Source organism: Brachyistius frenatus, unplaced genomic scaffold, assembly GCF_029030835.1.
Source record: "Brachyistius frenatus isolate BFR_SWC_R1_liver_20210118 unplaced genomic scaffold, ASM2903083v1 Contig_58, whole genome shotgun sequence".
In the NCBI taxonomy this organism is placed as follows: Eukaryota; Metazoa; Chordata; class Actinopteri; family Embiotocidae; genus Brachyistius; species Brachyistius frenatus.
Window position 1 is genome coordinate 2,396,237 of NW_027210657.1, and position 20,563 is coordinate 2,416,799.

At 44.0% G+C, this 20,563-nt stretch overlaps 2 protein-coding genes across 4 annotated transcripts in view; one reads left to right on the plus strand and one right to left on the minus strand.

Annotated features, from left to right (window-relative positions):
* Positions 1–2: 2 nt before the first annotated feature.
* Positions 3–13,897, plus strand: LOC138625067 (WASP homolog-associated protein with actin, membranes and microtubules). The gene is made up of 11 exons (XM_069705745.1): positions 3–698; positions 2,352–2,525; positions 3,217–3,367; positions 3,877–4,046; positions 5,307–5,514; positions 7,797–7,981; positions 8,585–8,671; positions 8,807–8,902; positions 10,590–11,013; positions 11,647–11,786; positions 13,373–13,897. The coding sequence occupies exons 1-11, from the start codon at positions 117–119 to the stop codon at positions 13,514–13,516; spliced, it is 2,361 nt and encodes a 786-aa protein (XP_069561846.1). The 5' UTR covers positions 3–116; the 3' UTR covers positions 13,517–13,897.
* Positions 13,898–18,998: 5,101 nt separating this feature from the next.
* homer2 (homer scaffold protein 2) overlaps positions 18,999–20,563 on the minus strand; it is a 31,681-nt gene continuing 30,116 nt past the window's right edge. For all 3 annotated transcript variants that reach the window (XM_069705752.1, XM_069705753.1, XM_069705751.1), the window contains exon 9: positions 18,999–19,354. In XM_069705752.1, coding sequence (XP_069561853.1) covers positions 19,166–19,354 — 189 coding nt within the window. In that variant the 3' untranslated portion in view covers positions 18,999–19,165. The remainder of the gene's footprint in view (positions 19,355–20,563) is intronic.

A 20,563-nucleotide genomic window follows, 5' to 3' on the forward strand; every position in this document is an offset into this window, starting at 1 on the left:
TAAAGGTCCCGAATATTTATGAGGCACGTGAAGGCAGCTGACGTCACACAAATGGCGGACGTTGTAAACAGAGCCAACAGCTTCTCGGAGGCCAACGTGAAACATCTCTTTTTAAGATGAACAGCATCGAGTACGAGCGGTTAGACAGTCTGGAGGGCTGGGTGGCGGTCAAAAGCAACATATTCGAGGAAAATGAGACGTTCAAACTGGGCTTCATCGTGCAGTGGAGCGTCATCGAGTGTAAGTTCGCCGTCACCTGCCACAACCGGACGTTACAGCGGCAGAAACGCAAAGCCGAAGTTGCCGTCGACGACTCGCAGGTGAGTTGGGCCGGACTCTTCTCCGTCAGCGACCTCAAACACGTCCATCAGCAGTTCACCGGGGTGGGCGACGTCCTGGGAGCCTGCTTCCCGGAGCTGTCGGAGTTCGAGGAGGGCAACATTTGGGACCTGCTCTTCCTGAGTCGGAGGAGGTCAGTGGGTCCCGAGGAGGACGACGAGAGGGATCTTGAAACGCCGTGCAGGAAACTGGAGAAATATTTCAGCACAGCCATCGACATCTGTGGACGGAAGATTGTTCTCGATACTTTATTCACCCAAGACGAGCGGGACGTGGAGGAGTACTTCGAAAACCTACAGGAGTTCAAAAGGAAGACCATGCAGGACGAGGTGTCGAGGGCCAAGGGTCACCTGAGACAGGTGAGGGGGGCGACAAGCTGCAAGTACCCGCAATCAGCTTGGCAATGAGCGAGGGTCATGGGTCTATGAAGTATACTCTTGATTGATTAGTCACACCGAGAATGAAATCAATGCACTTCGTTCATAATTAGGTCTGCATGATATTAATTTTTTTTTTTTATATATATATCTGATATATCAATATCTTTCAACTCCTGCCGACACTGATACATACATATCATTTTCTTTTCTCCTCACCTACAAACAACAACAATCTGTAGTCATCTGTAGTGGAATAAACAAATTACTCCTGTGAATACTGTGCTTTTTTTTTTTTTTTAATATATATACATTTACACATTCACAAGGCAAAATAAGAAAACAACTTCAGTTTATTATATTTCATTTTTTATAGATTTATTCTCCCTGGGTGCTCTCCCTGAGACAATCATTTCAAATAGAAACTTCGCTGTTCATTTCAAACACTTCGAGCGTTCATAATTAAAACATCATTTTTATTGGCATGAAATGTTCATTTTGTTGTTAATATTCAATTTTAAAGCCATTATTAGTGAATTTTTTTTTTTTATTGAAAGTCTAAAATGTTCTCGCATCCCTATTTATACTGATGAAGGGAGGTTGTAATCGTTTCAACAAACCCTTGACCACTGCAATCTTCATGAGGGGAGGATTTGTTGCAGGCTCACCCGTGTAAGCCTGGTGTTTACATGTAAGAGGAACAGGTGTGTGGTCTTGAACAGCACTTCCAAAATAAATCTCAGCAACGTTTGGCTCGTCTCTTATCTTCTTCTACACTTCTCATCTGTAGTCTGCAGGAGCAGCACCACACAGTGGTGGTGAGAGTCGAACAAGTAGACCCACCATGACGCAGCAAACCTTTGCTGCTTGTGCGCTACGGTCGAAGCTTTAGATGTCGCAACACTACCGGCGTGAATGTTTGCTTTTCAGCCGGGGAATTTTGCCTCGGCTGTTTGAATTGAAGTGATCTGAGCACAGACTTGTGACTCGACCCTCCAGTTGTTTGTTTGACAAGTAAATAACATGTTGAGAAATACTTCACAGAATAATGACAACCGGAGAGAGAGGGAGAGAGAAAGCTAGAGATGTCTGAAAAAACAACAACTGTCAGAGAGCAGTTTGTGGTGTTGTACTGAATTTACATCACATCTTTTAAACATTGTTCAGAAACACAGCAGGGAGTCAACCTGGTCAATCTTAGTTGTGTCTGCCCCATGTCAATTTCGCTCACATTTTTTTCCCTCAACCAACCTCTTCCTCAAATAACCACCTTTCAGATATTGATCAGGCTGACGTCAAAGATTTGTGGTTTGAAAGTGTGACCGCTTGAAACTCTTTCGCATGAAAGTGTTTGTTGATATCCAAAGGAGACAAATTGGTTTGAACTCAGCAGTCAGTGTTACAGAAGTGACTCCAGGAATCCCTGAGGTATTGAACCACCAACCTCATTTTGAAGTGGCTTCACAAGCCTACTACCTGCAGCAGGAAGTCCTGTGGAAGGACTCAGATTCAGTTCCCTGTAAGAACTTCTGTGTATTTCCATCTGAGGTCTGAACAGTCTTGCAGAGCAAAAACGAGGCTGTGCACTCAAGAGCGAGCCCATGTAACGGTGTTTATGTCTTCCATGTTTTACAGCTGCTGCAGAGCCACGGCAGTAATGACCGAATGGTTGCGCTGCTCAGCATCTACGAGGAAGAAGACGAGGCCTACCAGCACCTGGTCACTGTCGCCACCACATTCTTCCACTACCTGCTGCAACCTTTCAGGGACATGAGAGAGCTGGCCTGCCTTTACAAGATGGATATCCTGGTAAATACAGACATACAGTGTATTTAGGAGCTGTGTTTGGTTGGTGGAGTGGCTACTGGTAGCTTCAAAACAACAACTAACTTAAACATAAATCTAAAGGGCCAATTATTCACCTCGGTAAAGGGTTTACGGAGTCAGAAGATTCGCTGTCGCCATTGATGTATTTATCCCAACCATCAAGCAAACAAAAGAACAAAGCAATCATGTCTCTTGCTGCCTGCTGTTATAGATAGATAGATAGATAGATAGATAGATAGATAGATAGATAGATAGATAGATAGATAGATAGATAGATAGATAGATACTTTATTCAAAGTCAGTGGTAATAGGATGCAGTCTGCAATTTGTTTTGATATCAAAATGTTAATAAACTCTCATCAGAAATGTAAGTTTTTAACCAAAGTGAAAAAACAGTGCGTAAACATGCATAATCACTAACTTGTAGCCTTCTTTGTTAGTAAAAATGCAGTATTTGTATGTACTGTATTTTCATTGGATGGTCAGTAATCATCACCTTCTGTTGGAGCGATCCCCCACAATTCAATTGTCAGTCTGTACAAATGGGAGTTCAAATGTTATTTTTTGACGAAACTAAATTTGACTAAACCTCAGCTGTATGCTGGTCATCTGTGTGCATTAAATACCCGAGTTTAAATCTGTCCGCCGTGTTTCTCACCGCGGCGCTCTGCAGAAGTCTTTGGAGTTTGAGGAGTTGGGTCCCAAGAGAATCGCAGCTCTGGAGAAGGAGGCGGAAGACTGGAGAACGAAAGCGGAAGACGCAGTCGCCTCAATTCAGGACATCACCGTCAGCTACTTTGCACAAACTTCAAAGGCTCTGGCTGGTAAAAACTGCTGTGTTTATTTCTTTTATTTATGGAGGAATGTTTTTATGAATGACTTTAATGTGTCACTCCGGGGGAAAAGTGCAGCACTGCAGCTACACAAAAACATGTTAATGATATTAAGTAGTATTTAAATATTCAAAACAAATGCAGATTGTTATTTTAAAAGGAGATCGAGTGTTAAGAATCACTTCAGATGAGTTCATAAACATGGACTCTAAGAATGCAAGAAAAACAAGTGAAGCCATACAGATTTGACTGCCTTTCTTTTCATTTAAATTAAATCAAAATTTAGCCATCTTTCTTTTTGGCATTTTTCCACCTTATTTGAGGAATCTCCACATTCAGAACCATTTCTTAAAAGTTTAAGTCGAAGTTAGAAACACAAGGTTTAGAGTGTAACAGCAAACATCACTTAAACTTAACATTTTGTTTTTTGTCTTAATATAGACTGCATGTGCTTTTGTGTGATGCGGACAGACATAACAGATCCACGTATACATGTGCAGGTATGTTGAAACAGATGGAGGAGGATAAGTGTCACTTTGGACCTGCCGCCTGGGCGTCCGCGGCTCCCAGGCTGGAGAAACTCCGCTTCCTTATGGCCAAAGAGACCCTGCAGCACATGAGAGCTACAGAGATGTGCCTCAGCCGCAAGAAAGACAGCATCAGAGAGAGGGTGTGTATTTTTTCCCCTCATCATGAACAGCTTTTTCTGCAGTTCTGACATTATTCAGCGTTTCCCATAATGGCACATCGGAGTCTGTCGCCGTTGTAAGGCTTTACTAATCATTCAGACCTTGATCTCGGTGCCAAGGCCAGCTCTGCTCCTGTAGTGGTTGTAAGTCTGCAGAGATGTGACACAGTGCTTGCCTGCTCTGGTGTATCGTTCACTTGGTATTCCAGTCTGATGTGAATCTCTGGCTGCTATAGTCCTTTGATCTATTTATGAAGCCTCTCTAAAAACACAGAGAATCCCTTTGATACAACCCCAAAAACCGGCATGTATGAATAAGTGAGCGTGTCTGTGTGTATATACGTACTCAGAACGTGTCAGCTACTGTTTATAAGTGTCTGTGAGTACATGGGCTTTATACTTCTAACGTCAGGATCGCAGTATTTTTGGGGGAATGAATGAATTGCTTGCTGTAGGGCGTCACACTGTGCATTTGAGGTCTTGGAAGAGAAAAGAAAACACTTTCAGCACCTTCACTTTCACGTTGCTGCATTATTCATCCGATTAGGCTTTTTAAAAATCAGGTTTGAAGGTGCTGGCACTATCTACCACTGTGAAATCAACACGGGCTTTTGCAAAGACAGCAGTGTGAAAATGTTTATAATGAGATCAGTGAGCTCTACCTGCGCAAACTCTTGTGCCGGTGGCATAACTCACTGACTGTGTAGAGTGCAGCGGCGTGCCTGCAGATGTCACAGTGTGACACCTTTACATTTAGTGTGTGTGTGTGTGTGTGTGTATATATATCACTTCAATCTCTGCCGCTCTTGTGTCATCTCCAGCGAGTGTGTGTATTCATTTTTGACATAAGTCAGAGCCTTTAAGGACATCAGTTTGCTTTGAATGTGTCAGCTCATTAACTGCAGCTACAGGTTTCAGCTCATTTCATCACAGTGTGAAAGCTCTCCGAGATTAAAACGGGTTATCCATCCCAATTCTATATTTTTACGTCAGATTTTGTTTTTCCTCTTTGTAAAGCTGCAGAAAGCAAAGCCTATTTTTATCATCATGTTCAAGGACCCTCGTGCATCCAGAATTTGAGTTAGCTGTCAAAAAGCATTGTATTCAAAAGCAGTTGTGTCAAAGCGTATCTACAGTATATACATAAAAGATTTTTTTTTCTTCTTCTTCTTCTTTTTTCCCCCCACAAAGCCACCAGTAGGATCCTTTAAAAGGGGCTGACTATACATTTTCCTCCTGCAGCTAAGAAGCCTGTCAGGCAGAGCGCAGGGCCAGAGAGCTGATCCCAGGTCTGCGTTCGAGGATGACCGGCAGCAGGACACGGTCGACCAGCTGGAACTGCAGTTCTATGAAATTCAACTAGAACTGTATGACGCCAAGTTCGAGGTTCTGAAGAATGAGGAGCAGCTGCTGGTGGCTCAGATTGACACTCTGCGGCGGCAGATTAAAGGTATATTCACAGTACATTGAAGTGCTGAACAATGATCTCAGTCCACTGAAAAACTTGAGCAGCATTCACTTAAAGCTCTTTGAATCACTCCGGAACTTAAAGTGCTTATTGAATAATAACAATATCGGACAGAAGATTAAAGTACAAAATATTTGAGAAATAAGACTGTGAATGGAATTCACTTAAATTCCTGTCTTTATCTGAGCACTGTATTTTCATTTATGCAGTGATACATTGACTGAAAATGAAAACATCTCAAACAGTATAAAGTTTTGTGATAAATAATAGCTTTCCTAAAAAAGTGCAGTTATGCACAAAAGTAATACGCAATGCCTTCATATTAAAAACATGAAAAAAAATGAAAAAAAGTGCAACTATAGCTAAAAACCCATTAAAATAAAAAGACACTTAAATCAAGCTGCAGACGTATTCTTATCAAACGAGTTTAAACTGGTGATGCCCATCAATAATCTAAACTGAACTGTGTGTAAATATGAAATACGAAGACCTATTTTTGCAGTAAAAAAAAAGTCAGGCTTATTTAATCCTAAAGCAGTTTAAAAATTCAGAGCTAACTGCTGATGTGACGACGATATTCAAAATAAAAGCACTGCAGCAGAATTCCTGTAGATTCCAAAATAAAAGTCGCCTCCCCCAGTTGAGAACTACTGATTTACAGTTCGTTGTTTAAATCCTACTTAATCTAAAACCACGAGTATCACGACTCGGTTCAGATTTGACTTAGTTGAGAATGTGAGAAGAACAATTACAGCAAATTACAGCAATCTGGCTTCAAGGGTTTCAAACTTCTTCAATGGGCTCCATGAGCTGCGCGTTTCAGCCACTGATTTTGCTCCAACTGCTGACCGTGTTAACAGGAGGGTCAAACTACAAATAATTGCCTATTCAGCTGATACAGTATCTTTGCCTCACATCTCCGGTCCGCACACCAACCCTCCAACCTCCGGGGGAGCCACGTCTCACGGTTTAGAAACTGCTGCTAGAGAAGGATTTTCCCCTCTCAAGTTGAAGAATTGCCCATTTAAAATGCTTGCAATTTTGATGTCGACTCAGCAAAATGGCAGATTTCTTAACCTATTTGTTTGTGGTAGTTTTTAATGAGACCGTGTTACCTTGAAAGGTGTCTCTGATATTTGGACCTCCTTACTGAAATTGACTCATTCATCGACACCCTTTTGTCACCGTGTTAAATATGATTTAAAAATCCATGTTACCCAGTATTTCCCCGGCTTTTACCGCGATGTGTTGGACTGCGTTACGACGTAGCGGGGCCTCTGTTTTTATGGTCACTCAGTATGTTGCGCGAGGGCTTTACTTTGGGGAAATACTGTATTTTGTTCATGTAAATATTTCCCTAATTGCTCCTCCTGGGACATGGGATGTTGGTTTCCAAGGAGTGCGTATGTACACGCTGTCTTGTCTACTGCTCTGTGTGTATCCTCACCGTTATGAATTTCAAGTCTTATTTTCCCAACTAAAAAGCAAGAATGTCCTCTACTCTGTGCTATTCAGTAAAGAAAGTGGGAGGACAAAGAGAAATATGAGATGCTGCAAATTAAAGGAGGCCTCTGAGTTTATGGAGCCTATAATGGAAACAAAGTGCTCGGTGGGGAAGGAGACGCAGGATGTCTCTAATGCCCTTGTTTGAATAGATGAATTATTTGATTAGAAACCGACTTCTGGTTGTTGCCGAGGCTCTTTCTTACGCACCACTGGTGCACCATAAAATGCAGACCACCTTGTTTCTTCTATTGACATAAACAAATTGTTATGCACAACTTTTTTTTTTTTTTGGATGACAAGCCACGTATTTACACATATTACTCCAAAAACTCCAGATTATATACCGTTGGTCAGGCAGGACATTTTACCATCGATACGTACTTTATACCGCGACAAAAAAAATAGTTTCTCCAACCTGCGTCTTCGTCACGCAAGAAGCCATTAGAAACCCGGGTAAGTGGACCAGGACTATTTTTTTTAATTTTTTTTTATTGCAGTCAATTTTAATGAGGTTTCTGTTAACCCGATAAAGAAAACTAGGTTTCCTGTTAGCGCGCGGTTTCAGATCTATGTTTACCACGAAAGCGGGGAATAATCCGATTTCTGAAGCTCACGAAAGCCGCACGACAGCTGCGGTTGACCTCGGGGTCAGACCCGGGTCACGCCGTCGCGCTGCGCTGCGTGCCGACCGCGATAGAGCTGAAGGGATGAACAGGTGAGGAGGGTGTCGGGCTGAGCGCGCTGCGTTTGTGTTTCAGAGCTGAAGGAGGAGGTGGTGTACTACGACGTGTGCGAGGACCCGGAGGAGCTGCGGAGCATGATCCACACGGGTACTCAACATGCCAACTCTCCAGCTGTCGGTCACCTCAGAAAACGCCTGCAGACCTTGGAGACCAAGAGAGGCAACATCTGCGCCCGGCGAGCTTATCTGCGCAACAAGAAGGTGTGAGCGCGTGCCGCTGCCTGCGATGTATTTCACACTCTCTGCCCCGTTAAAAACGATTCACTTTTGTGGTATGTTGGTTCTTTTCCGGGGCGATTGTATTGATCCGTGAAGCATAATTGCAAAAGTTAATGAAAGAAGATGGTGCCATTGTCTTCACTCTCCCTTCATGTCCCCTATTGCTGAGTTTCTAAAAAAAAAAAAAAAAAAAAAAAATGATTTCACTGGATTGTTTTATTTTTAGCTGACAGAGGCATTTAAGCAGTTGGCATTTCGTTCTACTCCTGGCTGCATGCTTATTTGTCTGATTAAAAAAAATGGTTTCATTGCTCGAAGCAAAGTGGGAAGAATACCCCCAGTTAGAGGCTCACCTACAGTAATCCACAGGGAGCAGGAGCCCGGGAATATTTAACAATACACCTGTAAACATTTGTGAAACGAAGAAAATGCTCTCCTACTTAACTTTGATGAACTTTGAAGAGCATATTTCTGATATCGTGTTTGCATGTCAAACTGCTGGCGTGCTTTTAAAAATGTTTTTGTTGTTGTTGTTGTTGTTGTTTTTTTAAGGATACAATCAGTAACTTTCGCGTGTGTCTTTAGGATCAGTGCATGGATGCCAATGAGCAGAAGCAGCTGGCAGCCAAGCAGAGCTCCATAGTCTTCAACCAGCATCATCAGGTCCAGCTGGTACGTCACCACGGCAACAAGCCAGCCCACAGAGATGCAAAGTGAAACTTGGGTGTACTCTCTCTCTCGTTCTCTCTCTCTCTCTCGCTCTCTCTCTCACTAATAGCTCTCACTGTCTCCCTCTGTTGTCTGCAGAAACGAGAGAAGAGGAAAGAGGAGGAGCAGAGGAGGAAACTGTGGGTGGACGAGGAGCGAGAGAAGACTCTGAGCAGATTACGATCCTTCAGAGAGGTCAGGCTCTCTCATTGGCTCGTCTCAGCTTACCTCTTCGGTTAATAAAACCCCAGAGGCTCCTGCTTCATCCCCTCTTGATTTAACAGGTCATCTCAAAATTAAAACTGGGGTTATTAACCACTCAACCTCGACATCAGAGAAACTCCGGCCGACCATGTGCTCCGGATGTGGGCAGGCGTTGTCGTGACCTGGCTCACACCGGAGCTTTAAATGGCGCAGGGAGGACTTGAGCTTTGCCAGAACCTTTAACTGACGCGGCGGTTCGGCGTACGAGCTGTTTGTTGCCGAGATTCTCGGAAATCCAAGCTGATCTGTCACCGGCTGACGTTAAACGCCCGGCATTCGTAGCAAGGATGCTGATGCTGTTACGGACCTGTGACAGAGACGTGCTGGTGTTGCCCCGCAGGATCAACTGCGACCAACCCACCCAACGACTTTTTATCATCGCTGCAAAAAGGGCAATATTTCGATCTGTCCGGGACCCATAGGACTAATGACGTTCTCACCAGCTGCACCTCGATATTGTGTTCATTGCTAATCGGTGTGCGAACACACTAAACTACGAGGGTGATCTTGGGAGACATTACAACCGCTTAACATGAGCACGTATTCAGCCGAAAACGCCAGCGCGCCGCGGTGCGGCCCGAGAGAGCTTGCGAGCTACAGCTGTAGACTCGGAGGATGTGACTGAGAAGTTGGTTATGAATGATTTGCCACTTAAATGATTGTTTGAAAAAGAAAAGAAGAGACGTTCAAGTTAGCATCTTATTTTACGGCTCAGAAAGAGACTCTTGCATCTGAAGCGACTGGGTGATAAAGATCGTGACTTCTTCACATATCTTTTTATTTTTTTTTGTGAATGAATATGTGTCCAGCCTGCTGAGTGTTGTTTTTCTTTGCGGGGAGAAAATGATGAAATTGTTAATGTGAAGGTGTCTAATCCCTCGAAATGTCAAGACACTCAAATTCAATTCAGCCGCAGAAAGAAAGTAATGTTGCACCTTGCTTTGCTTTAGTGACTCGCTGGCTTCAAAATCACGTTGCTCACTGCTCCCTTCATAAAGGACACTTCAGTACTGTGCCCATGTTTCGTCAGCAGCACATTTGGACGCCGACTTATCAACAACATCGTGTTTCCTGACACCACGTTCGGTCGCACAACCGTATTTTTGGCCGTGAGCGCTAAACAGGGAAGGTCTTCGGACACAGCTTTACCCTTTACACATTTCACTGCCTTTGTCTGGACGACACCGCAGACGTTTCCTAGCAACCGCTATCACATAACACTGAGCCATGCATCTTTGCTATCGGAGACACCTTGTGAGTTTTAAGGCTGCAACCCGATTTCAGAAATCGGGGATTTGAAACGAGCCGCTAAGAACTTTGAAATGGATTTCTATGAAAACGTACTGATGCAGAACAGAAGAACCACTGAGTGGACGGCCGATCGAATCTCTGATCTGTTTCTGTTTTCTTTTGAAGTCTTATAAGACCGTCCCACCGCGGCAGATTGGGAGGGTTTACCGATGTGTTTTGCGTGCTTTCTGTCACTTTAATCTCGCGCCGCTGAGATTTAGAAGAAAAGAACCGTAGTCGGTGGCGTCGTCGCTCTCAGAACATTTTAGAAGATAACGTCCTGACTTCTAACACCTTTATCTCTCTTCCTTCTACCTTCTTTTTCAAGAAGCGACATGGCCAGTACATCCTGAAGACCCCTCAATCCAGGATGTTTTCCTCAGAAGTCCCGTGTCCCTCACAGCCCCTGTCCATCATCAGCCTCGGCCCCTCCCCCTCCGCCGAAGAACCTCCCTCCTCCGTCCGTCCTGCGACGCCACGCAATAAGACACCCAAGAAGCAGCAGCCTAAAGACATCCCCGTCCAAATCTACTCTGCACCGCCACCTCCGGCAACAACCTGCCCGACTGCACCTCCTCCTCCGCCCCCTCCACCACCACCGCCTCCTCCTCCTCCTCCTCCTCCACCACTGCCTCCTTCCATACCGCCTCCACCTGTCAAAGCCTCGCCTTCCTCTGAGGACACACCGATGCCTCTCAGTGAAAAAGAGGACCCTCCTTTTCCTGCCAAGAACATGCTCAAACAAAATATCGGTGAGACCAAAATAAGTAAAGTATAATTCAGTTCATTATGTGCCGATGAATAAGAAAAATGCAATACAAATGGAGCAGGACACATTTATTTGTTCGACTGCAGGGAAGGTTGTGTTTGTTTGTTCCAGAGAGTGTTGTGTGTGTGTGTGTGTGTGTGTGTGTGTGTGTGTGTGTGTGTGTGTGTGTGTGTGTGTGTGTGTGTGTGTGTGTGTGTGTGTGTGTGTGTGAGAGAGAGAGAGAGAGTGTGTGTGTGTGTGTGTGTGTGTGTGTGTGTGTGTGTGTGTGTGTGTGTGTGTGTGTGTGTGTGTGTGTGTGTGTGCCCGCCTGCCTGCCTGCACATCATGTTCTGTCCTAAATTCCCAACTTCTCCCAGGAGGCCAGAGGAGGCCTTTTACCTCAGCTGTGGTCCTGCTGATGTACTCTCAGCTCCAGGGAGACACTAATGTTTTGTACAACAGTAAGAAGTTGGGAAAGCTCTGTGCACTCTGCTTTGTAGTGAATTTGTCTGGACCCTCCATCAGAAGTGAAACCAAAAACAACAAAATTACAGAGGACTTTCTTTCCTTCCAGTGCAGCTTCTTCTTCCATTATTGTTGAGTGTTTTTTTTTTCTTGTACTGATGTGTTACTGTAGGAACGATGGACGAAGTGTTGGCCTCGTTGCAGCGTGGACAGATTAAGCTTCGAAAGGTCCCCGCTGCGAAGACAGCGGTCCCCGCTCAGGACGTCAGGAGCTCTCTGATGTCTGCCATCCGACAGGGAGTCACCCTGAAGGTGAGACATTCATACAGCGACGGATGTTAACTTGTTGCAGATATGTCGTGTCAGTAAATATGACGGAAAGCCAAACCAATTTAAAAAAAAAATATTGTGCCCATTACACAGTTTGTCCACCTGAGAGCACTGGTTACGTTGATATTTCAACAGTAAATGTCCTGCTCAGTGTCTCAAATATTAATATGTGTTGGTCCAACATAAGGTATCCATCTGCAGCTGAAAATAGTCGAGAACATAGTCGCCAGTTCCTCCTGTTTTATTCATCTTTACGACGGACTACAGTGACGAGGTGTTTTTAAACATATGAAGCTATGAACAGCCTCGTTGAGGAGAAGAGTTTGATTGGATTATTCCTGGTTTATGCGAGTGCGGGAATCAAGTGTGACGTCTCGTGATGACAAGTGATGGTTTTATTGGTAATTGAGAAAAACTGAAGCCAAATTGAATCTTAAAGACAAATGAAGCAGATGTTTTCAGCAATTTAGGCAAAGTTTCCTCCCATCTGAAAACAACCAGCGTAAAACAGCTTAATTTTACATTTACTTCACATTATAGTCGTCTAAATTAGAGCCCAACCTCAAATCGGCTGGTCAGTTTCATCAGCCCGGATCAACTTATCACAGATATATCAGTATCTGCTAATATGTTGGCTGATATGTTTGGATATGACAGCATTTCTTCGGAGAACATAATGCAGAACCAGATGCTTAAGTTACATTAGAAGTTGTTTGATTTGTGTTTTTTTTTTTTTTTTTTTAAGTCATAGTTATTTATAATGATCAAATTCCCGGCGATGTTTACGGTTTCACTGCACTGATGTCAGTTTAGACAATACTGTTGAAATCTGTGGTATTTAGGGACAAGGAGCGAGCCGCCATTAAAAGTCATAAACATTTATGATCTTTGTCGCATTTTCCTGCAATAATTTGAATGGTGTATCAGGGCCACATTAAAGAAAACAAAATAAAAGGAGGATGTTTTTATTTTGCACCTTAATAATCCAATTTTAATGTTGAGAATAAAGTTGAAATACCATTTTAGGGGACAAGGTCACGGTTATAGGCCTGGCAAGTTCAACTTTATTCTGCAAATGCAAAATGCAAAAAAAATGAAAAACCGCCCTTGCCTCAATTAGTTCCCCTAAATGTGGTCCTCGTACCGCACGTCCAAAAAAAAAAAAAAAAAAAACCGCTTAAAGCTTCACATTTGATCACATTTGATCAAAGTTTGTGGCGATACTGTACACGATGGCACGTAGATGAAACTGCACTAAAAAAAAAAAAAAAAAAAAAAAGTCCCATATAGAGAGCAGCAGACACAGATCTATGTAAATAATAACATTAGGAGTGACCGTAATCCATTTAGTTGTTCTAGTTGCGGTGGTACATTCTGGCCTAGATAGAACGGAGCCCGTGTTAATGTTGTTAGTTACAACCGGTGCCTTTTTTTTTTTTTTTCTTCTTCTCCTCTCTTTTCCAAGTCAAAATGTCTGCTGCTTTTTTTTTCTTTTTGAATACAAATCCCACCAGCGGGAGATGATCTGGAACCTGAACTGTATGAAACTGGCTCCTGTGCTTCTGTAGGTGGTTCCCGCACGAGCGGAAGCCGCGAGCAGCAGCGACAGCGAGCTGGAGCGCAGCATCAAAGCTGCCATGTTGAGGATGAAGAAGGTGGCGGCCGACTCAGACGAAGAGGACGAGACGCAGAGTACAGACTGGGACAGCTGAGGACGCACGCACTCACTCGCGCACACACACACACACACACACACTCTCTTACAGTACCCCCCCCCCCCCGCTCTTGTCTTCTTCACGGCTACAGCTTATTGCTTCTGCCAAATTTTCCGCGACGAGCTGCGTCTTTGACGAGGACGGGATTACGCCTACTCTTGCTTAAACATTGCAGTTCGTTGAAGTAGTTCCACGGTAATCCTAATGGGTGTTTTTCAAAGGAGCCCCGAGATGTTGCAATACATGCCAAAACTGCCTCAGTCCAACTAACCCCGGTGCGTGGCGGAATCAGGATCTGGTCTCCTCTCGGGCAGTTTCTGGTTTGCAGAAATCCCAAACTGGGCGAATGAGGCCCTCGTCACTACGAAGCGAAGCGAAGCGAAGTGAAGCGAAGCGGCACTGCTGCGGCGCGGTAAATGATTGAATTTCTCCCAACTGTGTCTGAAGGCCTTTTGCGAGCCCGCCGCGCGGCAGGGGAAGCCCCGCGCTGCGGGGCCGCAGACGACGACGCTGCACGCGTTCTCGTTTAGCTCGCGTTGTGACGTCTTAACTCGTTAGTTTGAATGTAATTAAATCTGATCAAACCCTTTTATTTCACTCCCCTCCCCCCCCCCCCTCTCTCCCCCACAAGCACTACAGCTACAGCTTTTTTACATGTTATTACTAAACCAAGAGAGGGCTACGTGGCAGTGCAGCAGTGTTCATTATGTACAGCCTACACGTCGAAAGTCTTTGTTATTGTTTGTATTAAGAGGCTGTTCGCTTCTTGTTTTTCCTTTCGTGTCACAAATGTGTGAATGTATTCGTCTCCGTTTGGGTGCAAATTTATAATTGGTCTGGTTTTTTTTTTTTGTTGGTTTTTTTTTTTCTTCCTCTATCATGCCATAAGAAATGAAGTGACAAATTAAGAATGTTAGATTCAGGTTTTTTTTTTTTTTTAGCAAATAAATACTTCCTTGTAATTATGCCATTAATTATCCAGGCCTGTCTCCAATCGTCGTTGAATCTGGAGAAGTTTGGTGACGGGTTGTTGTTGTTGTTGTTGTTTAGGGCAAACCTTATACTTATGACCTTCGAACCCGTGAGACAGAGCACTGAACTGACCTGAACCTCTCAAATACACACGACTGTAATGTATAATTCAAAAGATACGACGGCCGCGGTGGCCGGCAGCATTAAACGGTTTGCAGAATGACTTCCCGTCCGCCGTGTTACGGACGAGCTCGACGGCTCAAACACGCCGCGTGCACTGCTGTGCTTTAATAAACGAAGGCGTGTCGGTTCGTCAACATGAAAAGGTTTACGATATCTTTTTAATTTGAATTTCGTCCGAGTGAGATCTTTTTGCCGTTTGGACTGCTCGCTGTGTTCCCGTAATGAAACCTCTGTTCTTTTCAAAACAGTCGCATCATCTTCGCAGGCGTCTCATCAAATCTGCGCCGGTTGAACCCCGGTGAGTTTGCTTTCCAGCCCACGACGATGCGTCACATTGTAATATCCGCGCCGGCAGACCGTCGCTCTCTCGCACCTCTCTCCTGCAGCGACTTTCCCAGACGTCCCCCGTCCTGCTTGCGGGGCGGCCCGCCGTCGGTCCGGCGGGCGACGGGCGGGTGATTCAGGCGGAAGACGGGTCACGCACCTCGGGGAGGACCTGTCCGTCCGGCGTCGGCATGAAATACCACAGCCTGTTACTATGGCAACAAGAAGTCGCAGTGGTAGTGGCCTGCAGTCCCCTCTCTCTCTCTCTCTCTCTCTCTCTCTCTCTCAAAATGATGTTTCACCAACTCGCCCACTCATCACAGACACACAATGAGGCTCGCTGAGAGTCGGAGACGGCGACGAGCAGCAGAGAATGGACAGAGAGAGAAATGCTGCTGCTTTTTGTTGTTGTTGCTGTGATTGTATCGATTGGAGTTTGAGTGACAATCGATACGAGACGAGTAAGGATTAATTTAACTATCGTTTCACCCGTTTAACTTAACTTTATTTATTCATAATTAATTATATAAATGTCCAAAAAGTGACATGATCCAGAGCCAAAACTTCAAACAAGACATCCTATCAGTGCAGCCAAAAAAAAAAAAAAAAAAAAAAAAAAAATAGATTTCTTGGATGAGAATAAAAGCGCGCAGTCACGCCAACAGCTCTGTTGAAATGCAGCCTCACGAAGGCGTCCCTCGAGCTAAAGGTTATAAAAAGTCAGCCGTGCTAACATGCAGTTGAACTATTTGAGGTGTGGGCTTGCTAACATTTGCTAATTGGCACTAAACACAAAGTACAGCTGAAGCTTAAATGATCGGTATCAGTTATGCAGATATTTGGTTGATGAAACAAGGTGTTGGATAAATTCTGACCTGCTGGTGGCGCCAGATGAAAAGTCAAGAGGGGGACAAAAGTGAGGAGGATTCATCCTAGAGGGACCAAGAACATCTGAACAAAATTTAAGGGCAATCCATTCGACAGGTGGAGAGATATTTTTTACTTTACTGGCTGACAGTACCATCCCTAAAGTTAGTTTAACGTTATTGTTTTGTTTTGTAGTAAAGAAAAAAAGATATTCAGAGGGGCTGCAAGTAATGATTCTTAATGTCATCAATTAATCTACATTGTTTGGTCCAGAAAATGTTTCTCGGTGCCCAAAGTGTCGTTTTCAAATCCGAAAGATGTAGAGAATCCAATCGGAGGTCATTGTCAGCATTCAGATTACAAGTATGAAATAGAGAGAAGATCCTCAGATTAAGGAAACTGTAACCAGAACTTGATCTAAAAAAAATTGAACTATTTTGAAAACCAGTCATTTGAATAAATTTGTCAAGTTCCAGCAAAAAAAAAAAAAAAAAAAAAAGTCATTTGAAAATATTACAGACTTTTTTGCATGATAGCCATATTTTTTTTTTTTATAGAGTGGCCAACTGATTAATCAAACCATAATAAACATTCATGTGTAGTGTAAAATGGCTGCAGTCCTGCAGCAGTTCATTTCCAATCAATTGACTTAATTGGTCAGTTAACTAATCAGTTCAGCAATGCTGCACATTGATTCATTTCCACCCTCGACGTACCTCAGTCAACCTGTTGACACCAGTTTCCAAGAGTCCCATTGTTTGGTGGAAAAAGATCACTTAAATTAGCTGTTGGAAGGTAATCCTGCTTTTAAACATCTCATCGTCCCATCATTCACACAGTTATTTACAAAAGAAAGGAGCGAGTGGGATTAAGTTGCCAAGGCAACATGTCCTCTGATCCAGTACTGCAGTTATTTCTTCAGTGCCGTGAGGATGTTGGAGTTTAAGGCGTGTTTTTTTTGTGGTTTTTTTTGCTTTTTCTTCCCCCAATCAGTCCTCAAACAAGCTCGTACGTTTGTCTGCTTCGTTTGTTCTGATCTCGGGAAATGGATACACGTCTCCGACTGTGATTAAATCCCACCTCATTTGCTTCGCTCACGTGCGCCTCTTGTTAGGATTACAGCTATATTTAGTGCCGTGTAAATCAACATCAGAGGAAAAAGACGTGCGGTGGCGGAGCTTCTGTACTCGGGCCTCGACGGGACTCGGCTTTGGCGCTCGCAGGTTCATCCCACCTCCTTCTCTCGGCTTCTCATCCAGGAAAAACGCCTCGAGACTTTCACGATGCCGGGCAGCATATTTGTAAGCTTTAACCACGTCTTAGTTTTCTGCACAGAATACACAATAGTGAGGTGGAGGTTAAAGAAAACCTCCGGTCTCCTCTGTGGAGCTCATGCCCACTACTTGAATAGAAAAGAAAAGAAAAAAAAAAAAGACACTTAACTCAGCATTGTAATTAAACTAAATTTTTTTTTTACCAATTGTCAGTTCTATTGTACAATATTGAACAGGAGTCACAGAAGTGCACAAGAGGCATTGGTTCAAAAGGAAGGATCATACGTCGCGTTGTCCGGATTCAGGTGAGTTCGGACAAAACGAGAGAGAACGGTAAGCAAAAAAAAAAAAAAAAAAAATTCCCTTCATGAGATATCGCAATCTTGTGACAAGATCCAAACAGTGATGGAAGAAAAAAAAAAAAAAAAAGAAGTAGACTTATAACGTCATAGTATTACAGAGTAAATATGCCACTACAACACGTGCCTTTGATTTCAAATGCAGCTGCGACACCATCCTGAAAGCAAATCCTCGATTATTAAACCTCCGGATCCTGACGGTTTTGGTATTTTGAATATATTATCGTACATCTGTGGAGACATTAGGTTGTGGTTGATTTGCTTGGTATGCTCTAGAAACACTTATTTGCAGAGAGGCACCAACAACAACAACAACAACAAAAATAAATACATGTGTAAAAACGAAAAGACCAAGAATCTGACGGGGTTTCAGTGAAAAGGCCCATGCTGTCTAAATGTTTTCGGAAAAGTACACTTTCACATTAAGTCACCCATCGAGCAGCACCAAGTCCCCTCACCCAAAAAATAACCACCACCATAACAAAAACCAGTGTGTCGGAAGCACATCAACCAGCCTCGGAGATGGGACATTTTTGTTCTACGGATGAACGGCGATACTATTGCGCACGCAAAGTCCTTTAACACCACACTGCACTCGTGGCAACACGGGGTTCCTTTTATTCATATTTTGGATGTTTTTGAAGAAAAAGCTCCCGAGACGACAAAGAGTTTCCCATCTTTATGTAAATATAGTCAAAAGGGACTTTATTGAAAACACCCACGGGGGGAGATGGAAGAATTCCGGCTGCAGTTCCCTTCTAAGACTTGTTTTTATGCAAACACCTGCTTCGTCCTTTGAATTCCTCACCAGATTTAACATCGGCAGGATGGACACGGCCGCAGGAGGTTTCTTTTCACCGGGTTTTAGGGCGAGGACGTTTATTTATAGTCACAACAAACAAAAAAATCAAGTTGTTATTATGGTGATGGTCATCGCTTTGCCAGTTCTCCTTGCCAGGTAGGTTTAGACTCACCTGGAGGCACTTTGTGTCACGGCCATTTGTCATATATATATATATATATATATATATATATATATATGTGCATATAATCTAATGAGGACAAACTGTCTTCCAACACACCTGAGATAGACGAGAGGCAACAGCGAGGACAGTTTATAGAACGATTTCATCTCGAATTCTCTGAGGGGGCCACAAGGATTAACACCAATTATTACTGGAGGGATGCTGAGCAGCATTGTCTTTGCGTGTTGTTCATTTTAGCCCTTTTAAGTCCCCTCTTCTACTCTAAGATCAGACTGCCTGTGTAGAAGTGCTGCAGCCTTCAGAAAAAAAGACCAATGGACAGAATCTAAGAACCCACCACCAGCTTTTTAACCCCCCCCCCCCCCACCCCCCCACAGAAACGGATAAGTAAGCTCAAAGTGTGACTTGATTGAGTTTTCGCGATGCCAGCACACAAAATGGAGCCATTTGGTTGGAGCCCGCTGGCCTTCCCTCCGTTTACTCTGCCAGTCTCCCTCTCCCTATCCAAAACATCTTTTTTTTTTTTTTTTACAAGGTAGTGTTTATTAGAAGCCAAAGCTGATAGTTTGAACGGACGTCACCTTGGGGGAGTGGGTGCCACATAGTTCCTGCCCTGGGGACATACATGTAGCGAACCCTTCGTACCTGACCCCTGACCCTTTCAGCTCGGTCCTACTTTTCTCAGTTATCAACGCCGAGTTTGGAGAGGCCCTGCCTGAACTCATGCAGCTCGTCTATCTTTCCATCCAGAATATCCATAAACTTCTTCAGCTCGCCCTTCACGTGTCCTTGCTTTTGTCGGCTGTCGTCTATGTCCATCTGCAGACTCGCTATCCTCCCCTCCAGTTCCTTGTTGTTCGTCTCTGCAGCCTGTGGACGGGTAGCAGGAAAGAAACTCGTTACATAACGGCAAACAAGTCAAATGGTGTCCATACAAGGAAATGATTGTATGAAGACGGGTGGCAGAGATGCCAAATCAAAAAAGACATTCTTTTTTTCACTTGCAGTTTAAATTACCTTTCAGCATTTAACTTCAACATATGGTGGTACAACTAAAAAAAAAAAAAAAAATCAAACGTATTTGAGTTCTGAGAAACATGTCGAAATGCAGCAGGAATTTTTTTTTTGGGGACAATTTCGTATCTGCAAACCACATCTCTACTTTCAGGAAACCCGTTTGTGTGTGTGTGTGTGTGTGTGTGTGTGTGTGTGTGTGTGTGTGTGTGTGTGTGTGGCGATGGGAGGGTTGAGTAAGTCTTTCAGACTAGCAGGCAACAAGAGTGACACATTAATGCTGAAGATACCATTGAAGGGAGGGGTTTAAAATAGGAGTGCTAAATGGGTGTTGCGCCTGCATGACTGTATCCTGCAGCTGACTCCCGAAACCTGATCTCCACATGGGGTGTCGTCTTTAAATAGAGGGCAGCCGTGACCACAAAACACGGAAAACACTCGTCATTGGAAGAACACGGCCGGCAGGAAAAGGGCTTTTCTGCCTAAACGGGCAGCAGCTCAGTTTTGGTTTTTAGGCCTCACGGAAAGACAAAAGGAATTTGAGAAATCCTTTTGTCTGCGCTTCTCCTCAGTTTGGATAGCCGGCTAGATAAACTCCTGCTTCAGCCATTTCTGTTGTCCCTGACATTCATCCAGCTGGCTGTTGCAGAAACAAACCAGGCCGTCCAGCTTTGTGAAAGCGCAGGAACTTCAGGCATGCCGCTGTTGGTTTTGTTCTCTTCCACGCCGGGGCAGACAGGCAGCACATGCACGACAGCTTGGATGATAAAAAAAAAAACAAAAAAAACCAACAAATCCTGCTCCGAGTCAGTCAGCGCAGGTTTGAAATGAGTGTTGGTATCAACGCAGCTCATGTCAGATTTGGCGCTGACAGGGGGGGGACACAGTCATTCACAGAGCCTGGCACTTCTGGTTTGACAGAAAGTCTCATATTACTCAATGAGGGATCAGCTTTGAAGAACAGCTGCTCTTTGTTGCGGAGAAGACGCGAGGCGGAGCTGCGCTGTTCCGACGTCGTCTCGGCGATGCAGCCCACGCGCCCGCGGTCGCGTCGTGAAGACCTGC